At 46.4% G+C, this 23,926-nt stretch overlaps 1 protein-coding gene and 1 long non-coding RNA gene across 2 annotated transcripts; one reads left to right on the plus strand and one right to left on the minus strand.

Annotated features, from left to right (window-relative positions):
• Positions 1–112: 112 nt before the first annotated feature.
• On the minus strand, positions 113–10,166 carry LOC140420116 (uncharacterized). Its single transcript, XM_072504131.1, has 2 exons — positions 9,969–10,166; positions 113–5,811 (listed from the first exon to the last, which is right to left on the minus strand). Exon 2 carries the CDS (start codon positions 5,450–5,452, stop codon positions 4,106–4,108), a length of 1,347 nt encoding a protein of 448 aa, XP_072360232.1. The 5' UTR covers positions 5,453–5,811; positions 9,969–10,166; the 3' UTR covers positions 113–4,105.
• LOC140420139 (uncharacterized) lies at positions 10,118–18,655 on the plus strand. The gene is made up of 2 exons (XR_011946197.1): positions 10,118–10,416; positions 13,609–18,655. It is a non-coding gene; the product is annotated as an uncharacterized lncRNA (long non-coding RNA).
• The last annotated feature ends 5,271 nt before the right edge of the window (positions 18,656–23,926 follow it).

The raw sequence follows: 23,926 nt of genomic DNA on the forward strand, positions 1-23,926 counted from the left end.
CCCCAGACGGCGCCCTCCCGTCCCGACCACCCCATCTCGTATCAGCTCCCCCCTACCCTCAGCAGCAGCAACCCAGTTAATTCCCCCCCCCCTTGCCGGCTAGATTCCCCTCTAGCTTGATTGCTCCCCCCATATTGCTTCCGGGAGCCAGCAAACTCTGGCTGACCTCGGCTTCCCCCGTTTATCCTTGGCCTCCCTGCGTGTGAGGCCCCTTCCTTCCTGCGCCCATTTTGCCCGCCGCAATTTCCATATCGCGGGAAAAAACCCGCGCTTCCCTTGCGGCCCCGCCCCTAATGGCGCAGTTCCCTTGTTCCCCTTCCCCACCGGCACCCACATTTCTTCGTGTGTGTCCCCTCGGGGGGGGGGGGGAAATTCCCCCGTCTAACATTGTTACAGATTAGCCCTCCCCTCTCCCCACTTTACATTTCTGTGCCACCACCTCGCTACCTCTTTCCAAACATCAATTCCTCAAGTCTAGTCCAATTTCTCTTCTTGAATAAATGTCCATGCCTCCTCTGCCGTCTCGAAGAAGTGGTGTTTGCCCTGGTGTGTGACCCACAGTCTTGCCAGTTGCAGCATTCCGAATTTTACTTTCTTCCTGTGGAGCACCGCCTTGGCCCGATTAAAACTCGCCCTCCTTCCCGCCACCTCCGCACTCCAATCTTGATATACGCGTATCACCGCGTTCTCCCACCTGCTACTCCGTGTCTTCTTAGCCCATCTCAGGACCATCTCCCTGTCCTTGTAGCGGTGGAACCTCACCATTATTGCTCGCGGTGTTTCCCCTGCCTTTGGTCTTCTCACGAGGACCCGGTACGCTCCCTCCACTTCCAGGGGGCCCGTCGGGGCCTCAGCTCCCATTAAAGTATGGAGCATCGTACTCACATACGCCCCAACATGAGCTCCCTCTGTCCCTTCGGGAAGACCCAAAATCCTTAGATTCTTCCTCCTCGAGCTGTTCTCCAGGGCTTCCAGCCTTTCTATGCATCTCTTGTGAAGTTCCTCGTGCGTCTCCGTCTTCACCACCAAACCCTGTATCTCGTCTTCGTTCTCGGCTGCCTTTGCCTTCACTCCACGGAGCTCCATCGCCTGGATCTTTTGTGTCTCCTTCAATCCCTCGATTGCCAGTAACATCGGCGCCAGCAGCTCTTTCTTGAGCTCCTCCACACATCGTCGGAGGAACTCCTGCTGTTCTGGGCCCCATACCATCTGGGCTCCCTCAGCCGCCATCTTGCTTCTCCCTTCTCTTCTCGGCCGCTGCTCCAGAGGATCCTCCGCAATCTGGCCACTACTGTTGTTTCTTTCCATCCACACCCGGGGGGGACTCCTTTCTTTGTCACCTCCATAAGACCATAAGACATAGGAGCGGAAGTAAGGCCATTCAGCCCATCGAGTCCACTCCGCCATTCAATCATGGCTGATTTCAACTCCATTTACCCGCTCTCTCTCCATAGCCCTTAATTCCTCGAGAAATCAAGAATTTATCAACTTCTGTCTTAAAGACACTCAACGTCCCGGCCTCCACCGCCCTCTGTGGCAATGAATTCCACAGACCCACCACTCTCTGGCTGAAGAAATTTCTCCTCATCTCTGTTCTAAAGTGACTCCCTTTTATTCTAAGGCTGTGCCCCCGGGTCCTAGTCTCCCTGCTAATGGAAACAACTTCCCTACGTCCACCCTATCTAAGCCATTCATTTTCTTGTAAGTTTCTATTAGATCGCCCCTCAACCACCTAAACTCCAATGAATATAATCCCAGGATCCTCAGGTGTTCATCATATGTTAGGCCTACCATTCCTGGGATCATCCGTGTGAATCTCCGCTGGACCCGCTCCAGTGCCAGTATGTCCTTCCTGAGGTGTGGGGCCCAAAATTGCTCACAGTATTCTAAATGGGGCCTAACTAATGCTTTATAAAGCTTCAGAAGTACATCCCTGCTTTTATATTCCAAGCCTCTTGAGCTGAATGACAACATTGCATTTGCTTTCTTAATTACGGACTCAACCTGCAACCTCACACTGGGTTTGGCCGTAAAGAATTTCCGTTGGGGCTCCCGATAGGAGCCCAAAAGTCCGTTAAAACGGGAGGTGCCGAAACGTGCGGCTTAGCTGGTCATCGCCGCAACCGGAAATCTCCATTTGTGTTATTGATATTTAGAAATCTGCCTTTGGGTGGCATGGTGGCCCAGTGGATAGCACTGTTGTCTCACGGCACCAAGAACCTGAGTTCGATCCTGGCCCCGGGTCACTGTCCATGTGGAGTTTGCACATTCTCCTAGTGACTTGTGGGTCTCAGATCCACAACCGAACTTGATGTGCAGCATTGGTGAATTGGCCACGCTCCACTGCCCCTTAATTAGAAAAAAATAATTTATTAAACAAAGAAACAGAAATCTGTCAGTCTCTGCTTTAAACACACTCAGTGACTGAGCTCCCACAGCCCTCTGGGGTAGAGAATTCCAAAGATTCACAACCCTCTGAGTAAAGAAATGTCTCCTCCGAGACCAATCCTAAGTGCATTCCCCCTTAGTTTGAAATTGTGTCCCCTGGTTCCAGATTCCCCAACCAGGGGAAACATCTCACCTGCATCTTCCCTGTCTATTTCTTTATGGATTTTGTAAGTTTCAATGAAATCCCCTCTCATTCCTTGAAACTCCAAAGAAAAGAGGCCTAGTTTCCCCAATCTCTCTTCATAGGACAGTCCTGCCAAACCCGGAACAAGTCTGGTGAAACTTTGTTGCTGTTCCACTGTGGCAATACCTTTCCTAAGGTAAGGGGAGTAAAACTGCACACATTACTCCAGCTGTGGTCTAAGCATTTCATAATGATCGATGTCATTGAGGCACATTGCCTGGTTCTTCTTTGGCACTGGTATGATGGTGGTCTTCTTGAAGCAGGTGGGAACCTCAGAACGGAGTAGGGAGAGGTTGAGGATGTCCGCGAACACACCCGCCAGTTGGTCCGCACAGGATCTGGGTGCATGGCAGGGATCCCGTCAGGACCTGTCGCTTTCCGAGGGTTCACTTTCAAGAAGGCCAATCTGACTTCGGAGGCTGTGAAGGTGGGCATGGGCGTGTCCAGGGCTGCTGGGGCAGATGACAGAGGTTTGTTGGTTTCCTGCTCGAAATAAGCATAGAATGCATTGCGTTTGTCAGGAAGGGGTGCACTGTTGCTAAAGATTCTACTCGGCTTTGCTTTTTAGCGCATTATGTTGTTTAAGCCTCGCCACAATCGATGAGAGTCCATGATTCTCGCTTAGTCTGGACAACTCTTCTGTTGTCGCTTGGCATCCCTGTTGGCTTTGCAGGGGTTCCTAGATCTTTTTGTATAGGTCACGGTTGCCTGACTTGAATGCCTCAGACGTGGCCTTCAGTCGGGAGTGAATCTCCCGATTAAACCATGGTTTCTGGTTGGGTAACGTACGTACTACCTTCTTTGACACACAATCCTCCACACACTTGCTGAAGTCTGTGATGGTGCTGGCATACTCGTTTAGGTTAACTGCCGAGTTCTTGAATATGGACCAGTCGCATCGGAGCTCTTCTGTTGCCTCAGACCAGCATTTGCACAACTTTCATAACCAGATTCTCCAGCTTAAGTTTCTGCTTGTACGCCAGGAGAAGGAGCACCATCTTGTGGTCCGATTTTCCAGCAGTGCAGTCAGGGGATGGATCATCAGGCGCCCTTGATGTTTGTGTGGCAGTGGTCAAGGATGTTGGGGCCCCTGTTGGGACAGGAGATGTGTTGGTGGAATTTTGGCAGTACACTCTTGAGGTTGGCCTGGTTAAAGTCCCCGGCCACGATGAACAAGGCCGCCGGGTATTCTGCTTCATTGTTATTTATAGCGGTTACAATTCATCAAGCGCCTTCTTCACTTCCGCCTGGGGTGGGATGTAGACCGCCGTGATGATGGCAGAAGTGAACTCCGTGGAAGGTAGTATGGACGGTACTTCACAGTCGGGTATTCCAGATCCGGGGAGCAGTAGTTCGTCAGGGTCGCCACATCCGAGCACCAGGAGTTGACGAGGAGACAAACCCCTCCACCCACTCCAGGTTTAGTCCTGGATGTGATTAACAGCAGGAATAACAGCAGAATACAACCCGTCATCACTTGTGAACCCTTTGGTGTCTCAGCATGTTGGACGACTGAGTGAATCCCTCCCCACAGTGAGTGTAGGGGATTGGCTTCCTTTCAGTGTGAACTCGCTGGTGTCTCCGCAATGTGGGTGATGTTTGAAATCTCTTTGTGCAGTGAGAGCAGCTGAACAGTTTCTCCTCAGTGTGAATGCGCTGGTGCAACATCAGTACCCGAGAGCTTTTAAACCCACTCCCACAGTCGGAGCATTTAAAGGGTCTCTCATTGGTGTGAGTGACATTGTGTTTCAGCAGGTTGGATAATTGAGCAAATCCCTTATCACACACAGTGCAGATGAACGGCTTCTCCCCGGTGTGAACTCTCTGGTGTCTCTGCAGGCTGGACAACCGAGTGAATCCCTTCCCACAGTCAGAGCAGGTGAACGGCCTCTCCCCGGTGTGAACTCGTTCGTGTTGCCGGAGGCTGCCAATGTCAGTGAATCCCTTTTCACACTGAGAGCAAGTGAAAGACCTCTCTCCAGTGTGAACTCGTTCGTGTCTCCGCAGGCTGCCAATGTCACTGAATCTCTTTTCACACTGAAAGCAGGTGAAAGGCCTTTCTCCAGTGTGAACTCGTTCGTGTCTCCGCAGGCTGCCAATGTAATTGAATCTCTTTTTACACTGAGAGCAGGTGAAAGGCCTCTCCCCAGTGTGAACTCGTTCGTGTCTCCGCAGGCTGCCCATTTCAGTGAATCCCTTTTCACACTGAGGGCAGGTGAAAGGCCTTTCTCCAGTGTGAACTCGTTCGTGTCTCCGCAGGCTGCCAATGTAATTGAATCTCTTTTTACACTGAGAGCAGGTGAAAGGCCTCTCTCCAGTGTGAACTCGTTCGTGTTGCCGCATGTTGCCAATAACATTGAATCTCTTTTCACACTGAGGGCAGGTGAAAGGTCTCTCTCCAGTGTGAACTCGTTCGTGTTTCCGCAGGCTACTAATGGCAGTGAAATCCTTTTCACACTGAGAGCAGGTGAAAGGCCTCTCCCCAGTGTGAACTCGTTCGTGTTTCCGCAGGTTGCCAATGCCATTGAATCTCTTTTCACACTGAAAGCAGGTGAAAGGCCTCTCTCCAGTGTGAATTCGTTCGTGTGTCCGCAGATTGCTAATGTTAGTGAATCCCTTTTCACACTGAGAGCAAGTGAAAGGCCTCTCCCCAGTGTGAACTCGTTCGTGTCTCCGCAAGTTGCTAATGTCAGTGAATCCCTTTTCACACTGAAAGCAGGTGAACGGCCTCTCTCCGGTGTGACTGCGTTGATGCCTTTCCAGCCCGTACGAGCCTTTGAACCCCTTCCCACAATCCTCACATTTCCATGGTTTCTCCATGGTCCGGGTGATCTTGCATCTCACCACGTTGGACGATCAGTTGAAGCCTCGTCCACACACAGAACACCTATATAGTCTCTCCCTGCTGTGAATGGTGTAGTATTTTTTCAGGCTGTGTCACTGGTTAAAGCTCTTTCCACAGTCAGTGCTCTCTAACAGTCTTACACGGGTGTCTGTGTGTGTCTCAGTGCTTTTCCAGACACACTGATGTTTAAAATCTCTTGAAGCAGACAGAATAGACAAACATTTCTCCTTCTAGATTCAAAGGCCAATGATCCCAAGAATGGAGTGACTCAGTCAGTTCTTGACGTGATATTTAGTTTGAGATCTCGGCCTCAAACTCCTCTTGTTCGAACTTCCTGCAAACAGATTTTACAATAGTAATCATTGTTAGTACAGGACAGAAACTCAGAACAGACAATTCTAGTTTCTATCGAACATTCTTTCCTCTCTCTTTCCCTGAAATGCTCTAAATCTCAATCCCACACACTCTCCCTCCATTCTCACTCTGCTGTATCTAATATTCCCCCTCCCAATTCTCCTGAAGGTGCCGATTCAGGCTGATTGACAAATCCAAGCTCACTGCTTCCTACCCTGGACAGAGAGACCTATATTCACTTACTTTCCCTCCCAATTTTCCTGAAGGTGCTGATCAACAAATCTAAACTCACTAAAACCTGTACAAGAGTAGAGAATCTCCATATAAATACATTTACTGATTAGAGATAGGGAAATTCTGAGGAAGAACTTTATTTAGTCATGGAGTGGTCATGACAGGGAACTCACTACCCACAAGGGTTGTGGAAGTCGAGATGATCAATAATTCAAAATAATATATGAAGAAAATAAGCTTTCAGGGGAACAGGGATATCGAGGGGGAATGGGACTGACTGGATTGCTGTACAGAGAGTCAGCATTGACTTGAGTTCCCAAATGGATTCCATAAGTGCTGCAATGACTGTATGACTGGAAATATATAACGTAGGTAGAACTAATAATACATGTATTTCATTACAGAACCATCAATAATATATCTAATACATTCCATACAACACTAGATATATCTCTGTGCAATATAACATTTTTAAAAATTCATTTACGGGATGTGAGAGTCGCTGGTTCAGCCAGCATTTATTGCCCATCCCTAGTTGCCCTTCAGAAGGTGGTGATGAGTTGCCTTCTTGAACCGCTGCAGTCCTTGAGTTATAGGTACACACCCTGTGCTGTCAGGGAAGGAGTTACAGGATGTCGCCCCAGCAACAATGAAGGAAGGGCGATATATTTCCAAGTCTGTCTGGTGAGTGACTTGGAGGTGAACCTCCAGGTTGTGGGGTTCTCAACTATCTGCTGCTCTTGGCCTTCTAGATAGTAGTGGTTGTGGGTTTGGAAGGTGCTGTCGGAGGAACCTTGGTGACTTACTGCAGTGTATCTTGTCGATGGTATACACGGCTGCCACTGTTCGTCGGTGGTGGAGTGTTTGAATATTCATGGAATGTGGAGCAGTCAAGCGGGCTGCTTTGTTCTGGATGGTGTAGAGCAGCATGTTGGAGCTGCACTCAACCAGGCAAGTAGTGATTATTCTGTTACATGCCTGACTTGTGCCTTGTAGATGGTGGAGAGGCTTTGGGGGTCAGGAGGTGTGTTACTCGCTGTAGCCTTTGGCCTGCCCTGGTGGCCACCATATTAATATGGCTAGTCCAGTTCAGTTTCTGATCAATGATAACCCTCAGGATGTTGGTTGTGGAGGATTCACCAATGCTAATGTCAAGGGGCAGTGGTTAGATCCTCCTTCGTAGGAGATGGTCGTTGCCTGGCGCTTGTGTAGCACAAATGTGATTTGCCACTTATCAGCCAACATCTGGATACTGTGCAGGACATGCTGCATTTGGACATGGACTGCTTCATTATCTGAGGAGTCATGAATGGTGCTAAAGATTGTGCAGTCATCCACAAACATCCCCACTTCTGGCCTTATGATGAAAGGTAGGTCATTGATGAAGCAGCTAAAGATGGTTGGGCCTAGGAGTGTGCCCTGAGGAACTCCTGGAGCTGAGATGATTGACCTCCAACCACTACAACCATCTTTTTTTGTGCCAGGTATGACTCCAACCAGCGGAGAGTTTCCCCCGATTCCCACTGACTCCAGTTTAGCTGGGGCTCCTTGATGCCATAGTCGGTCAAATGCTGCCCTGATACCAAGGGCAGTCACTCTCACCTCTGGCATTCAGCTCTTTTGTCCATGATTGAACCAAGGCTGGAATGAGGACAGGAGCTGAGTGACCCTGGTGGAACCCAAACTGAGCGTCCGTGAGCAGGTTTTGCTGAGTAAGTACCACTTGATAGCGCTGTTAATGACCCCTTCCATCACTTTGCTGATGGTGGAGAGTATTCCGACAGGAAAGTAATTGGTTTGGTTTGTCCTGTTTACTGTTCCCTTTAATGTCAGCCATCTCCTGGGGAAACCAGCCCTTTAAATGTGAACATTAGGAAAGAGACCATCATTTTAGCCAGACAAATAAATGTGTCAAGCTGAGGGAGCAAAGGATGTCAATGTCTTTCAGAGAGAGAGACCTGGGCCAAGCTTTTCAGAGTCTGCACCCTCCCTGGATTGACTTCCTTTCCCTTCAGTTGCTGCAAGTGACCAATTGAAGGTCAGAATGAGACAAGAAATGGAAAGGGGGAGAAAAGAAAGTGTTTTACTCACAGATGTTGGAGACAGGAGGACATTTCAGTCTGTGTGAAGCCCAATCTCCTTTCACATGAAGCCCGCGCTGATTGGAGGACCAGCGTCCTTCCGGTCCTAACTCTATCCATTAGCCAACACCTCACAGGAAGGTCAGGGGCTGGGCTTTCCTCCACACATGCGCAGCTTCCCCTCACCCTTGGACATGCGCAGTACCTGATCACCCGCCCGTGCGGCGGATAGAGCGGGTTCCCCAGCGCGGGGGATTGTGGGAGCTACGGCCGACACTGTCCAAACTCCTGGGGTGAAAAGTGGAGGAGGCTTGGGCGGTTGTGTGCGAGCTTGGTGTCCGCCCCCGGGCCGATTCGAAAGGCAGGCCGCCTCTGGGAGCTTCCTGGATGGGGTGAAACAGCAACTCGGCGCCCATTGCTCCTGGTCCCCGAGGGAAGGGGAGAAGACCGGTTTTGGAGTACTGCGACCAGTCGTGTTTCAAGTCAGCGGTTGAGCTGCGGAGACGCTGCTTTGGACTGCGAGGTTTGCTGTCGGCGGGTTTGAGTTCGCCCAATGGAGGACAAAGGAATGGAGGAAGGATGGCAGCTGGATAGGCTGCTGGAAATGGCGGGTCAGAACCGGGAGTGGATACCCGATGGGCGGCCCGCGGCCTGCAGCCGGGGTGGGTTGCTGCCGTTCCTGGGGTCTCCAGGGGTTCGGCCCCCCTGGACGCCCTGTGGGCGGTTGGGACTGACTCTGGGACTTTCTTCCCTGTTGTCGACTGTTGCCAACATTGGAGCGACTCTGGCCGCTGCCATTGGAGGACTTTGAGGACATGTTGTTCCTTGTGAAATTTCGGCTGGAGCGCTGGGGTCATGATGTGGAACGTGCAAAATTAATGGACTCTTTTTTTATGGACTTTTCTATGAGTACTAAGGGATTTTGTTTTCATGTTTTCTTTGCTTTCGTTTTCTTTAGCAGCCTATGACATTCAACTCATTTCGGGTTTCCCTGAAATGGTAATTAGTAATTGTGGTGGAACGCTAGTTGGTGCAAAACTGCTCTCCCTCCGAATGGTCCCGAGCCTTTGGGCGGGGTCCACAGGAGGGGGGAACCCTCTCTCCTCCGCTGCGCCCGGGTCTGGCTCTCCGGTGGTCTGTGCTCTTAGCGAGGAGGGGCCTTTCCCCCGGGGTGTCGGCTGCAGGGCGGGGTGAACGGGGGTGGGTGAGCGGGGATTAGTGTTCGGTGATTGATTCTATCCTGTTAAATCTTTTCTGGGGTGAATTGAGGCCTGGTGCCTGATGATTGGGTTTGATATGACACTGTTAAAATGTATCGAGGCCCTGTGGGTCATACTTGTTTCCGAAGCGGCCGTATTGTATCGGGGCCTTGTGCCTCGCGACTGCTTGTCTTATGTGTTTAGAGGCCGTTACCTCGAAATGTACTCGTGTCTTGTGGTTTTTTTGTTCCTTTTTTCTTTGGAATGGTCGTTGGGTTTCGAGGCCTTGTGCCTCACGACTGTTCGTGTTATGTGACTGTCCGATTGTTACTTGAACTATGTGTAGGGCCTGTGCCTTGCGGCTGGTTGTGATAAGTGACTGGTTAATTGGTATCTGGAAACGAATTTCGGCCCTGCGCCTTGCAGCTGTTTGTGTTCAATGACTGTTACAACGTTATTGTGAAATGTAATTGGGCCTTGTGCCTTGCAGCTGTTTTGTGTTAAGTGACTGTTTAATCATCAATTTGACGTGTGTTTAATCGTCAATTTGAAGTGTAATGAGGCCTGGAGCCTTGTAAATTGGTTTCTGTAATAATTGTGACGACAATAAAAGAGTTACTCACAGATGTTGGAGACAGGAGGAAGGTTCAGTCTGTGACGTCCAAGCTCCATTCACACAAAGCCCGCGCGGATTGCCTTGGAGGACCAGAGTCCTTCCGGTCATCCAACCCTTCCCATTGGTCAACGCCTCAGCAGGAAGGTCAAGGGTGAGCTTTCCCTCGCACATGCGCATTCTCTCCCTCAGACATGCGCAGTCCCGGGGTGGGGAGAGGGGAATCACCGAGAGACTTCTTGTTCTGGCCGCAGCCGGTTGCCTGGAAACCTTGTCTCGAGGAGGGGGAACAATGAGTGAGGCGGAGGAAAGTTGTTGACCAATGGGAAGAGTTGGTGAACCGGAAGGACTCTCTTCCACCATCCAATTACCTTCCCGTTTTCTGAATGCGGAAGCTGGACAATGAGCAAAACTGGGGCCTCACACAGACTGAAAACTTGTTTTTGTCGCCAACATCTGTGAGTAAAACAGTTTCTTTTCTCCCCCCTTTCCATTTATTTTCTCATTCTCACCTTCAATTGGTCACTTGTAGCAAAGGAAGTGAATCCAGGGAGGGCGCAGACTCGGCAAAGCTTGGCCCAGGTCCCTCTCTCTCTCTGAAACACATTGACATCCTTTGCTCCCTCAGCTTCACACATTTATTTGTCTGGCTAAAAGGATGGTCTCTTTCCTAATATTCACAATAAAGGGCTAGTTTCTCCAGGTGATTGCTGACATTTAAGGGGACAGTAAATTAATACCAGACAGGCATGTCTTATATGGTACACATCAGATATATTATTTATGGTTCTGCGATAAAGTGCAATCCAGTCATCTCTTCCCTTGGAGGGTTATTAGTCTCTGGATTTCTCTTCCACAGGGACCAGTGGGGTGTGGAGTCATTGAATATATTCACAGATGAGTTGGACAGATTTTTAATTACTTGTTATGTTTTAAATAATTTTTAAACTATGAATGCAACAGAGTAACAGAAAAAATCGTGGCAAATGGGTACAGAGCAGAACAAGAGATATTGCCAACATACATCCAAGCAACACATTGCAGAATTAATTTGGAACAGGATATTTGAGGGAGCAGAGCCTCGAGATGAAATGCCAGATTAATTGAAGAACCAGTTTACAGGTTAAAGTCGTGAGTGGGGAAAGAGGGCAAGATTATATAACAATTCAGTTTGTAAACCCCAAAATATTACAAGCAGACTAACAGCATAATCAAATTAAAATGAATAACACAACACGGATAACATAGAACTATAGTGCAGAAGGCCATTCGCCCCTTCAAGTCTGCACTGAGTCTCAGAAAAAGCATTTCACTGAGGCCCATTCCCCATCCTATCCTCGTAACCCGTTGCATTGATCATGGTCAACCCAGCTAACCTACACATCTTTGATACTAAGGGGCAAATTAGCGTGACCAATCCACTTTCACTGCTCATCTTTGGACAGTGGGAGGAAACCGGAGCACCCGGAGGAAACACACGAAGACACGAGGAGAATATGCAAACTCCACACAGACAGCCACCCAAGGCTGGGATTGAACCTGGGTCCCTGGCGCTGAGGTAGCAGCACTAATCACTGTGCCCTACTCCCGGCCTAAGTTGAATTGAATTCACTCATGGAAAGCCCAGGAGGAGCAAGTCAGTCAAATGTAGGAGTCCCATCCTTTACCCAATGCATAAGACTCAGAATGAATCACGGACATTAAAAATTGCATGGAGATGCATTCCATAATCAGCCTATGCTGGTTTTGGATCGAGAGAGAACTGACTGGTCTGCTTCTGTATTGAGCCAGATGAATGTTGGCTCCATCCTAACCCAATCCCTTATGAACCTAAGATGAGAGGCCAATTGATGAAGCCTGATTTTCGGAAGACCATACCCTCCCTTATCTTGGTGATTGGAGCTGAACAAACATTTTGTTCCAGGTAGAGTTATAGATGTTTACAGCATGGAACCAGGCCCTTCGGCCCAGCTTGTCCATGCCGCCCAGTTTCTATCACTAAGCTAGTCCCACTTGCCAGCATTTGGCCCATATCCCTCTACCCACCCTGCCCATGTAACTATCTAACTGCTTTTTAAAGGACAAATTTGTACCCGCCTCTACACTGAAAGAAGGTAAAATCTCTGCTCCTCAGGTGCAAAGTGCTCTAAACACCTACATAACCCACCTTCTCACGGTTATGATCCCGGACCAGACCCCAACAGTGGCTCGGATACTGGGCACAAACCCCAATATTTTATTTGTGTTTTGTCAGACTGTGAGGCAAGGATACCTCACTCCAGGAGTGATTTCACACAAAATAGGGCCATGCTATGTGAAAACAAACTTTATTATTGACACAATATTCAAATATATAACATCACACCAGAAAACAGCTGACAATTAGCCCTTAAACAATGCTAATCAATACAGTGAATACAGTAACCCTTAACTGCTACCTTTATTCCCACTCAAACAGCAAAAACACATCTCAGCTCTCAATCCACCGTTAAACACAGTTAGCCCTCAGCAATACCTGCTTTACACAGATGTTCTTTGAGAAAGAGAGCTCTTGTGTCACCACTTTAAAGACAAGATCTCAAACCTGTCAGAACCATGAAGAAACTTGGGAAGCTGTTTCAGCTTGTTTCAGCTTGCCTTCGAATGACACTCTTCTGAACTGCTTGGAAAGAAACTGCTAATCTAGCTGCAGACATATATTTTCAACTGAACTGAGATGCTTGACCTCTGCTCACATCTTGAACTAATCCTCAACTAAAACACTGCTTTGCTGCAAAAAGCCTGAAACAGTGGCTCCTCCCAGTACTGACATCATCTTACCAAGCTGAAATCTAATTAACTCCACAGGGAATCCCCTTCATCCAAACATCATTCCATTAGCCCACACTTTTTACGATGCTTTAATTACACCTCTGGATGCAAAACTTAGTTGTCCTTCAAAAAGAATAAATTTAGAGTACCCAATTCTTTTTTTTCCAATTAAGGGGCAATTTAGCGTGGCCAATTCACCGACCCTGCACATCGTTTTACATTGTGGGGGTGAGACCCAAGCTGGCACAGGGAGAATGTGCAGATTCCACATGGACAGTGACCCGGGGCCAGGATCGAACCCAGGTCCTCGGCACTGAGGGGCAGCAGTGCTAACCACTGCGCCACCGTGCTGCCCCCGGCAATGAATTTAAAGACAATGTGGTGAAGCTTTGGGATTCTCTGCCCCAGAGGACTGTGGAGCCTCAGTCATCAAGTATTTTTAGACCAAGAGTGATAGGTTTCTCGATATTGAAGATATCGAGGGATATGGGGGATAGTGTGGAAAAATGGTGCTGAGGTAGATCCGCCAATGATCTCATTGAATGGTCGAGTAGGCTTGATGGGCTGAATGGCCGACTGCAGCTCCTATTTGTTATGATCTGTGTGAAGGACAGGAAGCAGTGAGCAGGGATCTGTCAATCAGCCTGAATCAGCACCTTCAGGAGAATTGGGAGGGTGAATATTAGATACAGCAGAGTGAGAATGGAGGGAGAGTGTGTGGGATAGAGATTTACAGCTTTTGGGGAACGAGAGAGGAAAGACTGTTTCACAGAAATTAAAATAATCTGCTCTGAATTTCTCTCCTGGACTGATTGTGATGTCTTTTGTAAACTCCAAAGGAGAGGATTTACAGACAGAAATCTCAAACATCACGTCTGGATCTGACAGAGTCACTCGGTTCATCGGCCATTAAATCTAGAAGGAGAAATGTTTGCCTGGCCTGTTGACTTCAACAAAGTTTAAACATCAGTGTGACTGGAAAAGCACCGAGACACACACACCCGGGTGAGAGTGTTCCAGAGCACTGACTGTGGAAAGAGCTTTAACCAGTTACACAGCCTGAAAAATCATCTCACCATTCACAGCGGGGAGAGACCGTACACGTGTTCTGTGTGTGAACAAGGCTTCAAGTGATTGTCCGACCTGGAGAGACACGAGGAGACCCAAAACATGAAGAAACCGTGGAAATGTGGGGACTGTGGGAAGGGATACAGATCCCCATCTGTGCTGGAACTTCACCGACGCAGTCACACTGGGGAGAGGCCATTCACCTGCTCTCCGTGTGGGAAGGGATTCACTGAAATATCCAATCTGAGGAAACACCAGCGAGTTCACACTGGGGAGAAACCATTCACTTGCTCTCAGTGTGAGAAGGGATTCACACGGTTGGACAGCCTGAAGTCACACCAGCGAATTCACACTCTGGAGAAGCCGTTCACCTGCTCTCAGTGTGGGAAGGGATTCACTAAATTATCCAGCCTGCAGACACACCAGCGAGTTCACACTGGGGAGAGGCCGTTCACCTGTTCTCAGTGTGGGAAGGGATTCTGTGTTTCCTCGTCCCTGCTGAGACACCAACAAGTTCACAATTGATTACAGTGATGGATTCTACTGTTATTGTTTCTGCTTCAATTACACCCAGGGCTGCATTTCGTTCTCTCTTCTCTTTCAGTGAATCTGAGACAGGAAAAGTGATGCAACTGTGGCGAACAAGAAATATTAAAAATTCATTAGATCAAAGGAAGAGGTTCTTAAAATGGCCAAAATAAGTGTAAGCTTAAGGATTGTGAACTTGTTTTAGAATTCAGCAAAGAAGGATTAATAAACTGATCAAGAGAAAATAGAATATGAGAGCAAACTGGCGAGAAACATAAAAACCGACTGGAAAAGCTCCTATGGGAATGTGAACAGGAAAAGATTAGCAAAGACCAATGTGGGTCCATTCCAGGCAGAGACAGGAGAGTTTATAATGGGCAATAAGGAAATGGCAGAGAAATTAAACAATGTGTGTCTGTTTCACAGAGGAAGATACAGAAATCGTCCCAAAAACACGAGAGAACCAAGGAACTCGTGAGCAGGAGGGACTGAAAGAGATTAGTATTAGTGAAAAAGTAGTACTGGAGAAATTAATGGGATTGAAAGTTAATAAATCCCCAAAAGCTGATGCTCCACATTCCAGAGTGTTAAAAGAGGTGGCTGTAGAGATAGTGGATACATTGGTGATCATCTTTCAAAATTCTATAGATTCTGGAATGGTTCCTGCAGATTGCAAGGTGGTAAATGTAACCCCACTGTGTAAGGAGGGAAAGAGAAAACAGAGAACCACAGACATTAGCCTGACATCAGTAGGAGGGCAAATGCTACAATCTATTATAAAGGTGTGATAACATACGAATTAGGAGCAGGGGTAGGCCACTCGGCCCCTCGAGCCTGCTCCACCATTCAATAAGTTCACGGCTGATCTGATTGTAACCTCAACTCCACATTCCCGGCGACCCCCGCGATAACCTTTCACCTTCTTATCAAGAATCTATCCAGCTCTGTCTTAAAAATATTCACAGACTCTGTTTCCACTGCCCTTTGAGGAAGAGTGTTCCAAAGACTCGCGACCCTCGGAGAGAAAAAGTTCTCCTCTGCCTTAAGTGGACAAGTTATTAGTTTTAAAGTGACTCCAATTTCTAGATTCTCCCACACGAAGAAACATCCTTTCCACATCAAGGCCCCTCAGCATCTTCTACGGTTCAATCAAGTCACCAAAACTCTTATCGGACACAAGCCCAGCCTGTCCAATCATTCCTCATAAGACCAGCCTCCAATTCCAGGTATGAGTCCAGTAAACCTTCTCTGAACTGCTTCCAACACATTTACATCATCCCTTAAATGAGAGCAATACTGTACACAGTGCTCCAGATGTGGTCCCACCACAATGTCCTGTATAACTGAAGCATCACCTCCCTACTTTTATATTCAATTCCCCTCACAATAAACAATAACATTCTATTAGCTTTCCTAATTACTTGCTGTACCTGTATACTTGTCTTTTGTGATTCATGCTCTCGGACATCCAGATCCCTCTGAGTCTCAGAGCTCTGCAATCTCTCACAATTTAGATAATAAGCTTTATTATTCTTTGTGCCAAAATGGACAATGTCACATTTTCCCACATAATACTCAATTTTACAGATGTTTTCCGCACTCACTTAACCTATCTATATCCCTTTGTAACCTCCTTATGTCCTCTTCACAATTTACTTTCCTACCTATCTTTGTATCATTGGAACATAGGAGCAGGAGTTGGCCATTCAGCCCGTCGAGCCTGCTCCACCATTCAATACGATCATGGCTGATCATCCACTTCAATGCCTTTCCCCCCACACTATCCCCATATCCCTTTGTGTTATTGGTATTTAGAAATCTGTCAGTCTCTGCTTTAAACACACTCAATGACTGAGTTCCCACAGCCCTCTGGGGTAAAGAATTCCGAAGATTCACAACTTGTAGATTTCTATTGATCAAATGATTGCCCTGTTCTATTCCCGTATCCCTCTAGGTTTATTTCCCTCGAAGGCCCATCCAATTTCCTTTTGGAAACATTCCATCATCTCCGTTTCTACCCCGCTCCTCGGAAGTGAGTTTCAGGTAATTCCCAAATACTGCCAAACTCTGGTTCAAGTCTAAGATTTTCTTCAAATGTAAACAGGAATCAAAGGGCAAAGAAGGAGGCCATTAAGCCCACCATTCCCATGCTAGCTCTTTGAACGAACAGTCTAATTGGTCCCATCGCCCTACAAGTTTATTTTCCTGCAGAATCTGTCCAGTTCCCTTTTGAAAGTTACAGTAGAATTTACTTCCTGCACCATTGTCAGGCAGTGAATCCCAAATCACAACAAGTCATTCTGTTTTAAATCTAATACCTTCATGAGATACTGTGTTTGGATTTTCACAGGGTATTTGAAATGCAGTGAAAAACATGGTTGTTACATAAAATCAAGTCTCAGTCTTTATGAGTGATCTTCGTGAGTGGACCGAGTGTGATATATCCAAGTTTGACAAGTTGTAAAAATAAATTACATTTAATTGAGCGGCTCAGTAGTTAGCACTGTTGCCTCACCCCACCATGACCCACGTTCAATTCTGACCTTGGTCACTGTCTGTGTGGGGTTTGTACATTCTCCCGTGTCTGTGGGTTTCCACTGAGTGCTCTGGCTTCCTCCCACAGTCCTAAGATATATGGGTTAGGAGAATTGGCCCTGATAAATTGCCCCTCACTGTCCAGGGATGTGCACGTTAGGTTATGGGGTTACGGGTGAGTGGATAAAAGCTAATTACTGTGGATGCTGGGATCTGAAACAAAAGAGAAAATGCTGGACAATCTCAGCAGGTCTGGCAGCATCTGTAGGGAGAGAAAAGAGCTAACGTTTCGAGTCCAATGACTCTTTGTCAAAGCTAACAGACAGAGAAAGTGGGAAATATTACCCCGTTTCCCTGGGTTTCTGTGGCTATGACTCATCTTTCATTCTCCACAGTATAAATATTCCCCACATTCTCTGATTGTTAACTTTGACAAAGAGTCATTGGACTTGAAACGTTAGCTCTTTTCTCTCCCCACAGATGCTGCCAGACCTGCTGAGATTTTCCAGCATTTTCTCTTTCGTTACGGGTGCGTGGATATGGGTAGATTGCTCTTTGGAAGAGTCGGTGCCGACTCGATGGGCTGAATGGCATCCTTCTGCACTCAAGGGATTCTATATCTATTTCTACAACACCTTTCATGACCACACAATCTTCTAAAGCTTTTTACAGCCTTTGAAGTAGTTTTGAAGTTTAGTCACTGTTGTAATGTCGGAAATTCTGGGTATGCCTCATTAATAATATTTTGTTTAAAAGATCAATCACTCGTCCAACTTCACTGTTATAAGTAACAAGGTTAAGGAAGCCATGTTAAATTCTGAAACTGGACCTTTATTTTAAAAATTCATTCTGTATAAACCAAACTGTTTCTAGAAACTGCTGAATGAGGCGAAACTGTTTAAAGTAACATTGTTCCAAAATTTTGTAAAGCTACAGGGTATCATCCTGCCAAAGTCTGGCTCAAGTCTAAGACTCATTGTTCAATCCAATCAAAGTTAGTAAGAAAGAAAGTGATTGTCTTCCATAAAAGTCTTTTTCAACCAGTGGATATTGTATTAACCAAATGTATTAATTAAAGATCACTGTATTAATTAGCTACCAGTCAGTAACAGATGACTGATTCAGTAATGAGCCTTAATTGAGTTACAATAAAATAATCAATAATGAATCAGTAGTTACAGTAAGAGATTGAGTTTTATTTGCTGTAAAAATGTAAAAGCTTAATTGCTGTGCATGTGAAGAATGTGCAATGAGGATAAATGTACTGGAAAGAGAGACCTTCAACCTCTGATTAGCCTCAACATTTGAAACTGTATGAATAAGGGATTGTATAGAATCAGATAAAGGGATATTATGAAACCGTTCTATTGTATTCCTGTCTGAGATAATGAGAGACGGTGGTGTCAGTAATTAGGATCCAATTAAATTAATCTAGTGACCAAATTGACCAATTGTCATGTTACAACAGGCCCAACTCTGACGTGAGGTAATGGTCACTTGGGGACAAAAGTAGAGGTTCTGAAGGTCTTCCTTACTGGCCAAGTACTGAAGACTCCCGAGGCCGAGTTCCAAGGAAATTACTGTCAAAGAAGGAGCCAGACTCCCGAGGCTGAATCCCACAAGAATTACTGTCAAAGAAGGAGCCAGAGTGGGTTACGCTTCTACAGACTGATCACCCACATGAAGTTGGAAAAGTCAATGTCTTAAAGTTGTTCAGTAAACCTTTTTCATTTAATAAACTTATTTTTAAATTTACTGTCCAGAGAATACTGCCTTTGTCTTAATTGGTTAAAGTCTTGTCTGAACCAAAGTGAATTTATTAAATGGTAAGTTGGGGGGTGGCTGAAATCAATAAAGTTCCGGATAACAACATCAGATAACAGAAACCTTCAATTTAAAAACTTGCATTTCTATAGCACCTTTCACACCCACGATGTCCCAAAGTGCTTTACAGCCAATGAAGTACTTTTGACGTGTAGTCACTGTTGTAATGTAGGAAACACAGCAGCTAATTTACATGCAGAAAAATCCCACACACAGCAATATGATAAGGAGCAGATGATCTGTTTTTAGTGATGTTGATTGAGGGATAAATATTGACCTGGACACCGGGGATAACTCCCCTGCTCTTCTTCAAAATAGTGGCTGTGGGAACATCCACCTGAGAGGGGCAGACAGGGCCTCAGTTTAACATCTTACTTGAAAGAAGGCTGTCCTGACAATGCAGCATTCCCTCAGTGCTGCGACGACGAATGTTGGAACTGGTTTTTGTCCACAGGTCCCTGACTGGGATTGTGATCCCACAACCTTCTGACTCAGAGGTGAGAGAGCTGCCCACTGAGCCATGGCTCACGCTATAGACAATACAGAGTTAGAAAGGGAAAGTTACCCTTTAAAACCCCTACCCTTTGCCTCCAGTGCCTAAATCTAATCATAAAAACCCCCAGTATAAATAACATATTTCACTGACAAATGTTGAAGTGTTGATTTAGAGTCACAAGTTTTAACTTCCCATTTGAGCCTCGGGCAATTGTCTGTGTATTGCTCATGTCAATGACAGGCAGGAGACGGAATTGTGGGCTGAATTGGATTGGATTGGATTTGTTTATTGTCACGTGTACCGAGGTACAGTGAAAAATATTTTTCTGCAAGCAGCTCAACAGATCATTCAGTACATGGGAAGAAAAGGGAAGAAAAGAAAATACATAATAGGGCAACACAAGGTATACAATGTAACTACATAAGCAGCGGCATCGGATGAAGCATACAGGGTGTAGTGTTAATAACTGGGGCTGATTAGCACAGGGCTAAATCGCTGGCTTTGAAAGCAGACCAAGGCAAGCCAGCAGCACGATCCGATTCCCGTATCATCCTCCCCGAACAGGAGCTGGAATGTGGCGACTAGGGGCTTTTCGCAGTAACTTCATTTGAAGCCTACTTGTGACAATAAGCGATTTTCATTTCATGAGGTTAGTCCATAAGAGGGTCAATTAGGAGTCTGGTAACAGCGGGAAAAAGCTGTTTTTGAGTCTGTTCGTGCGTGTTCTCAGACTTCTGTATCTCCTGCCCGATTTAGCTGAGAATAACGGGGCCTGTGCCCCAGTTGGGAAACTGCCATGGGCGTCGCACTAATAGAGAGACAGGAAGGTGCTGGAGGACTGACTGGGAAATGGGCCTCCAACCAATTGTTATAGTGGTCACTCAGAGCTAAAGATAAACTTGTCTCTTTAAATACATATACAAGGAAGAGGCTGCAATGAAATCTGTCCCTTTTAACCTGCACAAAAACAGGAGACTCAGATTCACAGGCTGCAGGAGGAGTCCAATCAGCCCATTGTGCCCCTGCTATCTCTTTGAAAGGTCTCTTCTGATTCATCCAACTGCTCTGCCCTTTCCCCACAGCCCTGCAAATTCTTCCCTTTCAAGTATTTACTCTTTGGAAAGATACCATTGAATCTGCTTTCAGGCCGATCAGAACAACTCGCTGTGTCAAAAAATAAAATAAAATCTCATTCCTCCCTCTGGCTCCTTTGCCAATTACCTAAGAGGGACTCGCTTTCTGTTAAAGAGCCTGTCAACCCCTCTCACCCACTTTCCCTAAAGTGCATCAATCTAATCATGAAAAGTCCAGAAAAATAAAATATTTTTCTTGATACAAGTTTATTAATGAAACCGAACATGGTTTAAAAAAGCAAAAATGACTTGAGGATCAAAGACAACCAGAGTAAAAGGATTTTCACAATGTTCTGGACCTAAATGGTTTCTCTTTGGCTCCTCTGTACCCTGTTCCTGTGACTCCCCACTTTGGGCACCGGGGCGCATTCAGCCTCTTTGAGGATCGATGAGTATGAAAGCTCTATGTGTTTAGGTTTGGTGATGTCAGTACATTGTAGTCACTAAAAAGAGCGGTGATTCCATGGAGAATAGCTGGAGTCAGCCATCAGGATCAGTTAGACATCACCTCATTAACACGTTTGTGTAATTTATAAATTATCCTGTACGTAAGCTCGGTGATGAAATGTCTTCAGTGGTTGTCTCTTTAAGTGTCAAATACTGTACTGTAGCTTTAAGAATAAAAAAAACTGGTGTTAAGGTCAGGAAGGGGTCAGAGTACCAGCTATTCCAGAACGCCCTGTTTGACACAAGTTTTAGTTCATCGTTAGAAGAGGCTCCAAGCTGATTGGCTCAATTTGTTGTGGGGAAGCTGGTAACACTTTTCTCATTGGTCAAGAGTCAGAAATATTTGGTGCATAGATTCGGGTTCAATGTCACAAAGTTACCTTCAACAAGGTCCATTCAGTAACTGGAGTCCATGCTGACTCTGTAGAACAATCCAGTCAGTCTCATTCCCCCTCGATGTCCCTGTTCCCCTGCAAGTTTACTTCCTTCCAGTGCCCATCAATTTCATTTTGAAATTGGTCGTTATCTCCAATTCCTCCACCCTCGTGGGCAGTGAGTTCCAGGTCATTACCACTTGCTGTGTAAAAATATTCTCCCTCACATCCCCCTGAAACACTTATCCAAAACCTGAAATCTGTGTCCCCCTCATCCTTGTCCCATCAGCTAATGGGAACAGCTTTTCTTTATCCACCTTACCTAACTCTATCATAACCTTGTCCGCCTCTATCAAATCTCCCCACAACCTCCTTTGCTCCAAGGTGAACAAACCCAGCCTGACATCGACAATAAAGGATAAACAAACAGAATATGTTAATACCTGGGATCAGATGGGAACGTTTGATTGTCCTGGACAGAAAGGAATTAGAATAACTCACCTTGGATGTAGTTAACTGGAATGTATCAATCTGGTGTCCACCTATATTCCAGTGAGATTCAGGAACGTGTAGATGAGATGAATAAGTTGCCTTTCTGTTGACAATATTTTGATCAATTACCTCTGAACCTTAAAAGGAAAACCATGGGTGGGATTCTCCGTCCCGCTGCACCAGTTGTATATGCGCCACCCCCTCCGGCAGCGGGATTCTCCGTCCTGCCAGCCGGCCAATGGGATTTCCCATTGTGGGCAGCTCCACGCCATTGGAAAATTCCCGGGTGTCAGTGCACTGCCGGTGCAACGGAAAATCCTGACAGTGGAGAATCCAGCTCTATGCTTAAAATCCGAGATGCTGTCTGACATATCATGTTCATAAAGAGAGACATAAGCTAAGCTTTTGGGACAACAGTCCTGTGAAGTTTTGATAAGATTGTGTGACATGTTGAGGGACAACGATCTCAACCAGTGGAGAGACATGGTCACTGAACAAAGACACAAATATGACTGAATCTATGTCTGTTTAAGAGTGATGCCCTCGGACAAAAGGAGCGATCTGGTAGTAGATAGAAAACCTGCACCTCGTTATCACTGAAGATCCACCGAAGACGCATTGTGGGCCATACAGACAAAATTCAAAGAGAGCTGTACAAAAGCCATCTGCATTTCACATCCCAGGCTGTCCAACAGGAGTCTGCTTGTCTGCTAAGACAAAGAGCCCCACAGCCTTCCTTTCAATTCTTAATGGCTGAGACATTCAACAATCTCAGGGATACCCGATGAGGGATACAGGTCCTTTGTCAAACGCAGTGTGGAGAGATGTGGGTGATGTGACATGGCCTCTGGTTTGTGAAACCAGTAATATTGCCTTGCTGTACTACACAGTCTCAGTCTGCCGTTTTAACATTGATCCAGCAGCATCACATACAAGGGGCTCTGGCCCAGATTGGACATCTGGCTCCATCTACACTGCCTCTGCTGGACATTCTGTACCATCGGCAACAAGACTGATTCATCTCCTATCTCATTGTGTGAATTCAACACCACTCTGCTGCCACCTCTGCTGAGTCTCCTTGAATTTGGTCTCCCTTCTGCCAGATAGCTCCTTTTGTTCAAGTTCAAAGTGATTAATGTGGGTTGTGGGGGACAGAGATTCGTAGTTGGAGAGGGAGAAGGATGTTGTCTGATGGCTATGCATCCAACCTGACCCAGACAGGGAGGGGCAACACTTGAGGGACTCTCGATTCTCCCCATTCCATAACTTCCTGATGGATCATGGAGATCCCACGATTTGCAGCATAGAATCACAGAATGCTCACAGCACAGGAGACCATTCGGCCCATTGTGTCTGTCACCTCTCAGTAAGAGCGGCTCAGCTAGTGCCACTCCCTTGCCTTTCCCCCATAACCCTGCAAATTCTTTCCCTTTATAGCATTTACCCAATTCCCTCTTGAAAACGGCGATTGAATCTGCCTCCACCACACTCTCACCAGAACCTTCCACATCCTCACCCATCGCTCTGTAAAAAAAGGTTTCCCCTCATGTCGCCTTTGGTTCCTTTATCAATTTGAGTGTCAATGTGTGCGTGACTTTAAGGAGAAGCTGGATACGTCCATGAAAGAGAAAGGAACAGAGGGATTTGCAGATAGAAAAAAAGACTTGTATTTATATAACACCTTTCAGGGCCACTGGAATTCTCGATGCATTTTGCTGCCAATGATGTACTTTCTGAGGTGTAGTCACTGTTGTGATGTAGGAAACATGGCAGCAAATTAAGGCACAACCGGATAGGGACATATGAACAGGAGTAGGCCATTCAGCCGTTCGAGCCTGCTGCCCCATTCTATAAGATCATGGCTCATCTGCTTGTAATCTCAACTCCACTTTCCTGTTTCACCCCCATAACCCTTGTCGCCTCTGTTAATAATATGTCCAACGCTGCCCTGAATATATTCAATGACCCAGCCCCATTGCTCTCTGGGAAGAGAATTCCACAGACTGAAGACCCACTGAGAGAAAAACATTCTCCTCAATTTCCGTCTGAATGGTGGACCTCATATTGATAAACTGTGTCCCCTGGTTCTAGTCTCTCCCAAAATTGGAAACAGCCTCCTGATTTTTACCCTATCAAATCCCCTCAGGATTGTAAATGTTTCATTAAGATCAGCTCTCCTTCATCTAAACTCCAGTGGGTACGGACCCAACATGTTCAACCTTTCTTCATAAGAGAAGCCCCTCATCCCAGGAATGTGTCG

This window comes from Scyliorhinus torazame, chromosome 5 (assembly GCF_047496885.1).
Source record: "Scyliorhinus torazame isolate Kashiwa2021f chromosome 5, sScyTor2.1, whole genome shotgun sequence".
NCBI lineage: Eukaryota > Metazoa > Chordata > Chondrichthyes > Carcharhiniformes > Scyliorhinidae > Scyliorhinus > Scyliorhinus torazame.

Coding starts and splice junctions, on each gene's coding strand:
- LOC140420116 (XM_072504131.1), bottom strand. CDS start 5,452: ATGGAGAAACCATGGAAATGTGAGGATTGTGGGAAGGGGTTCAAAGGC.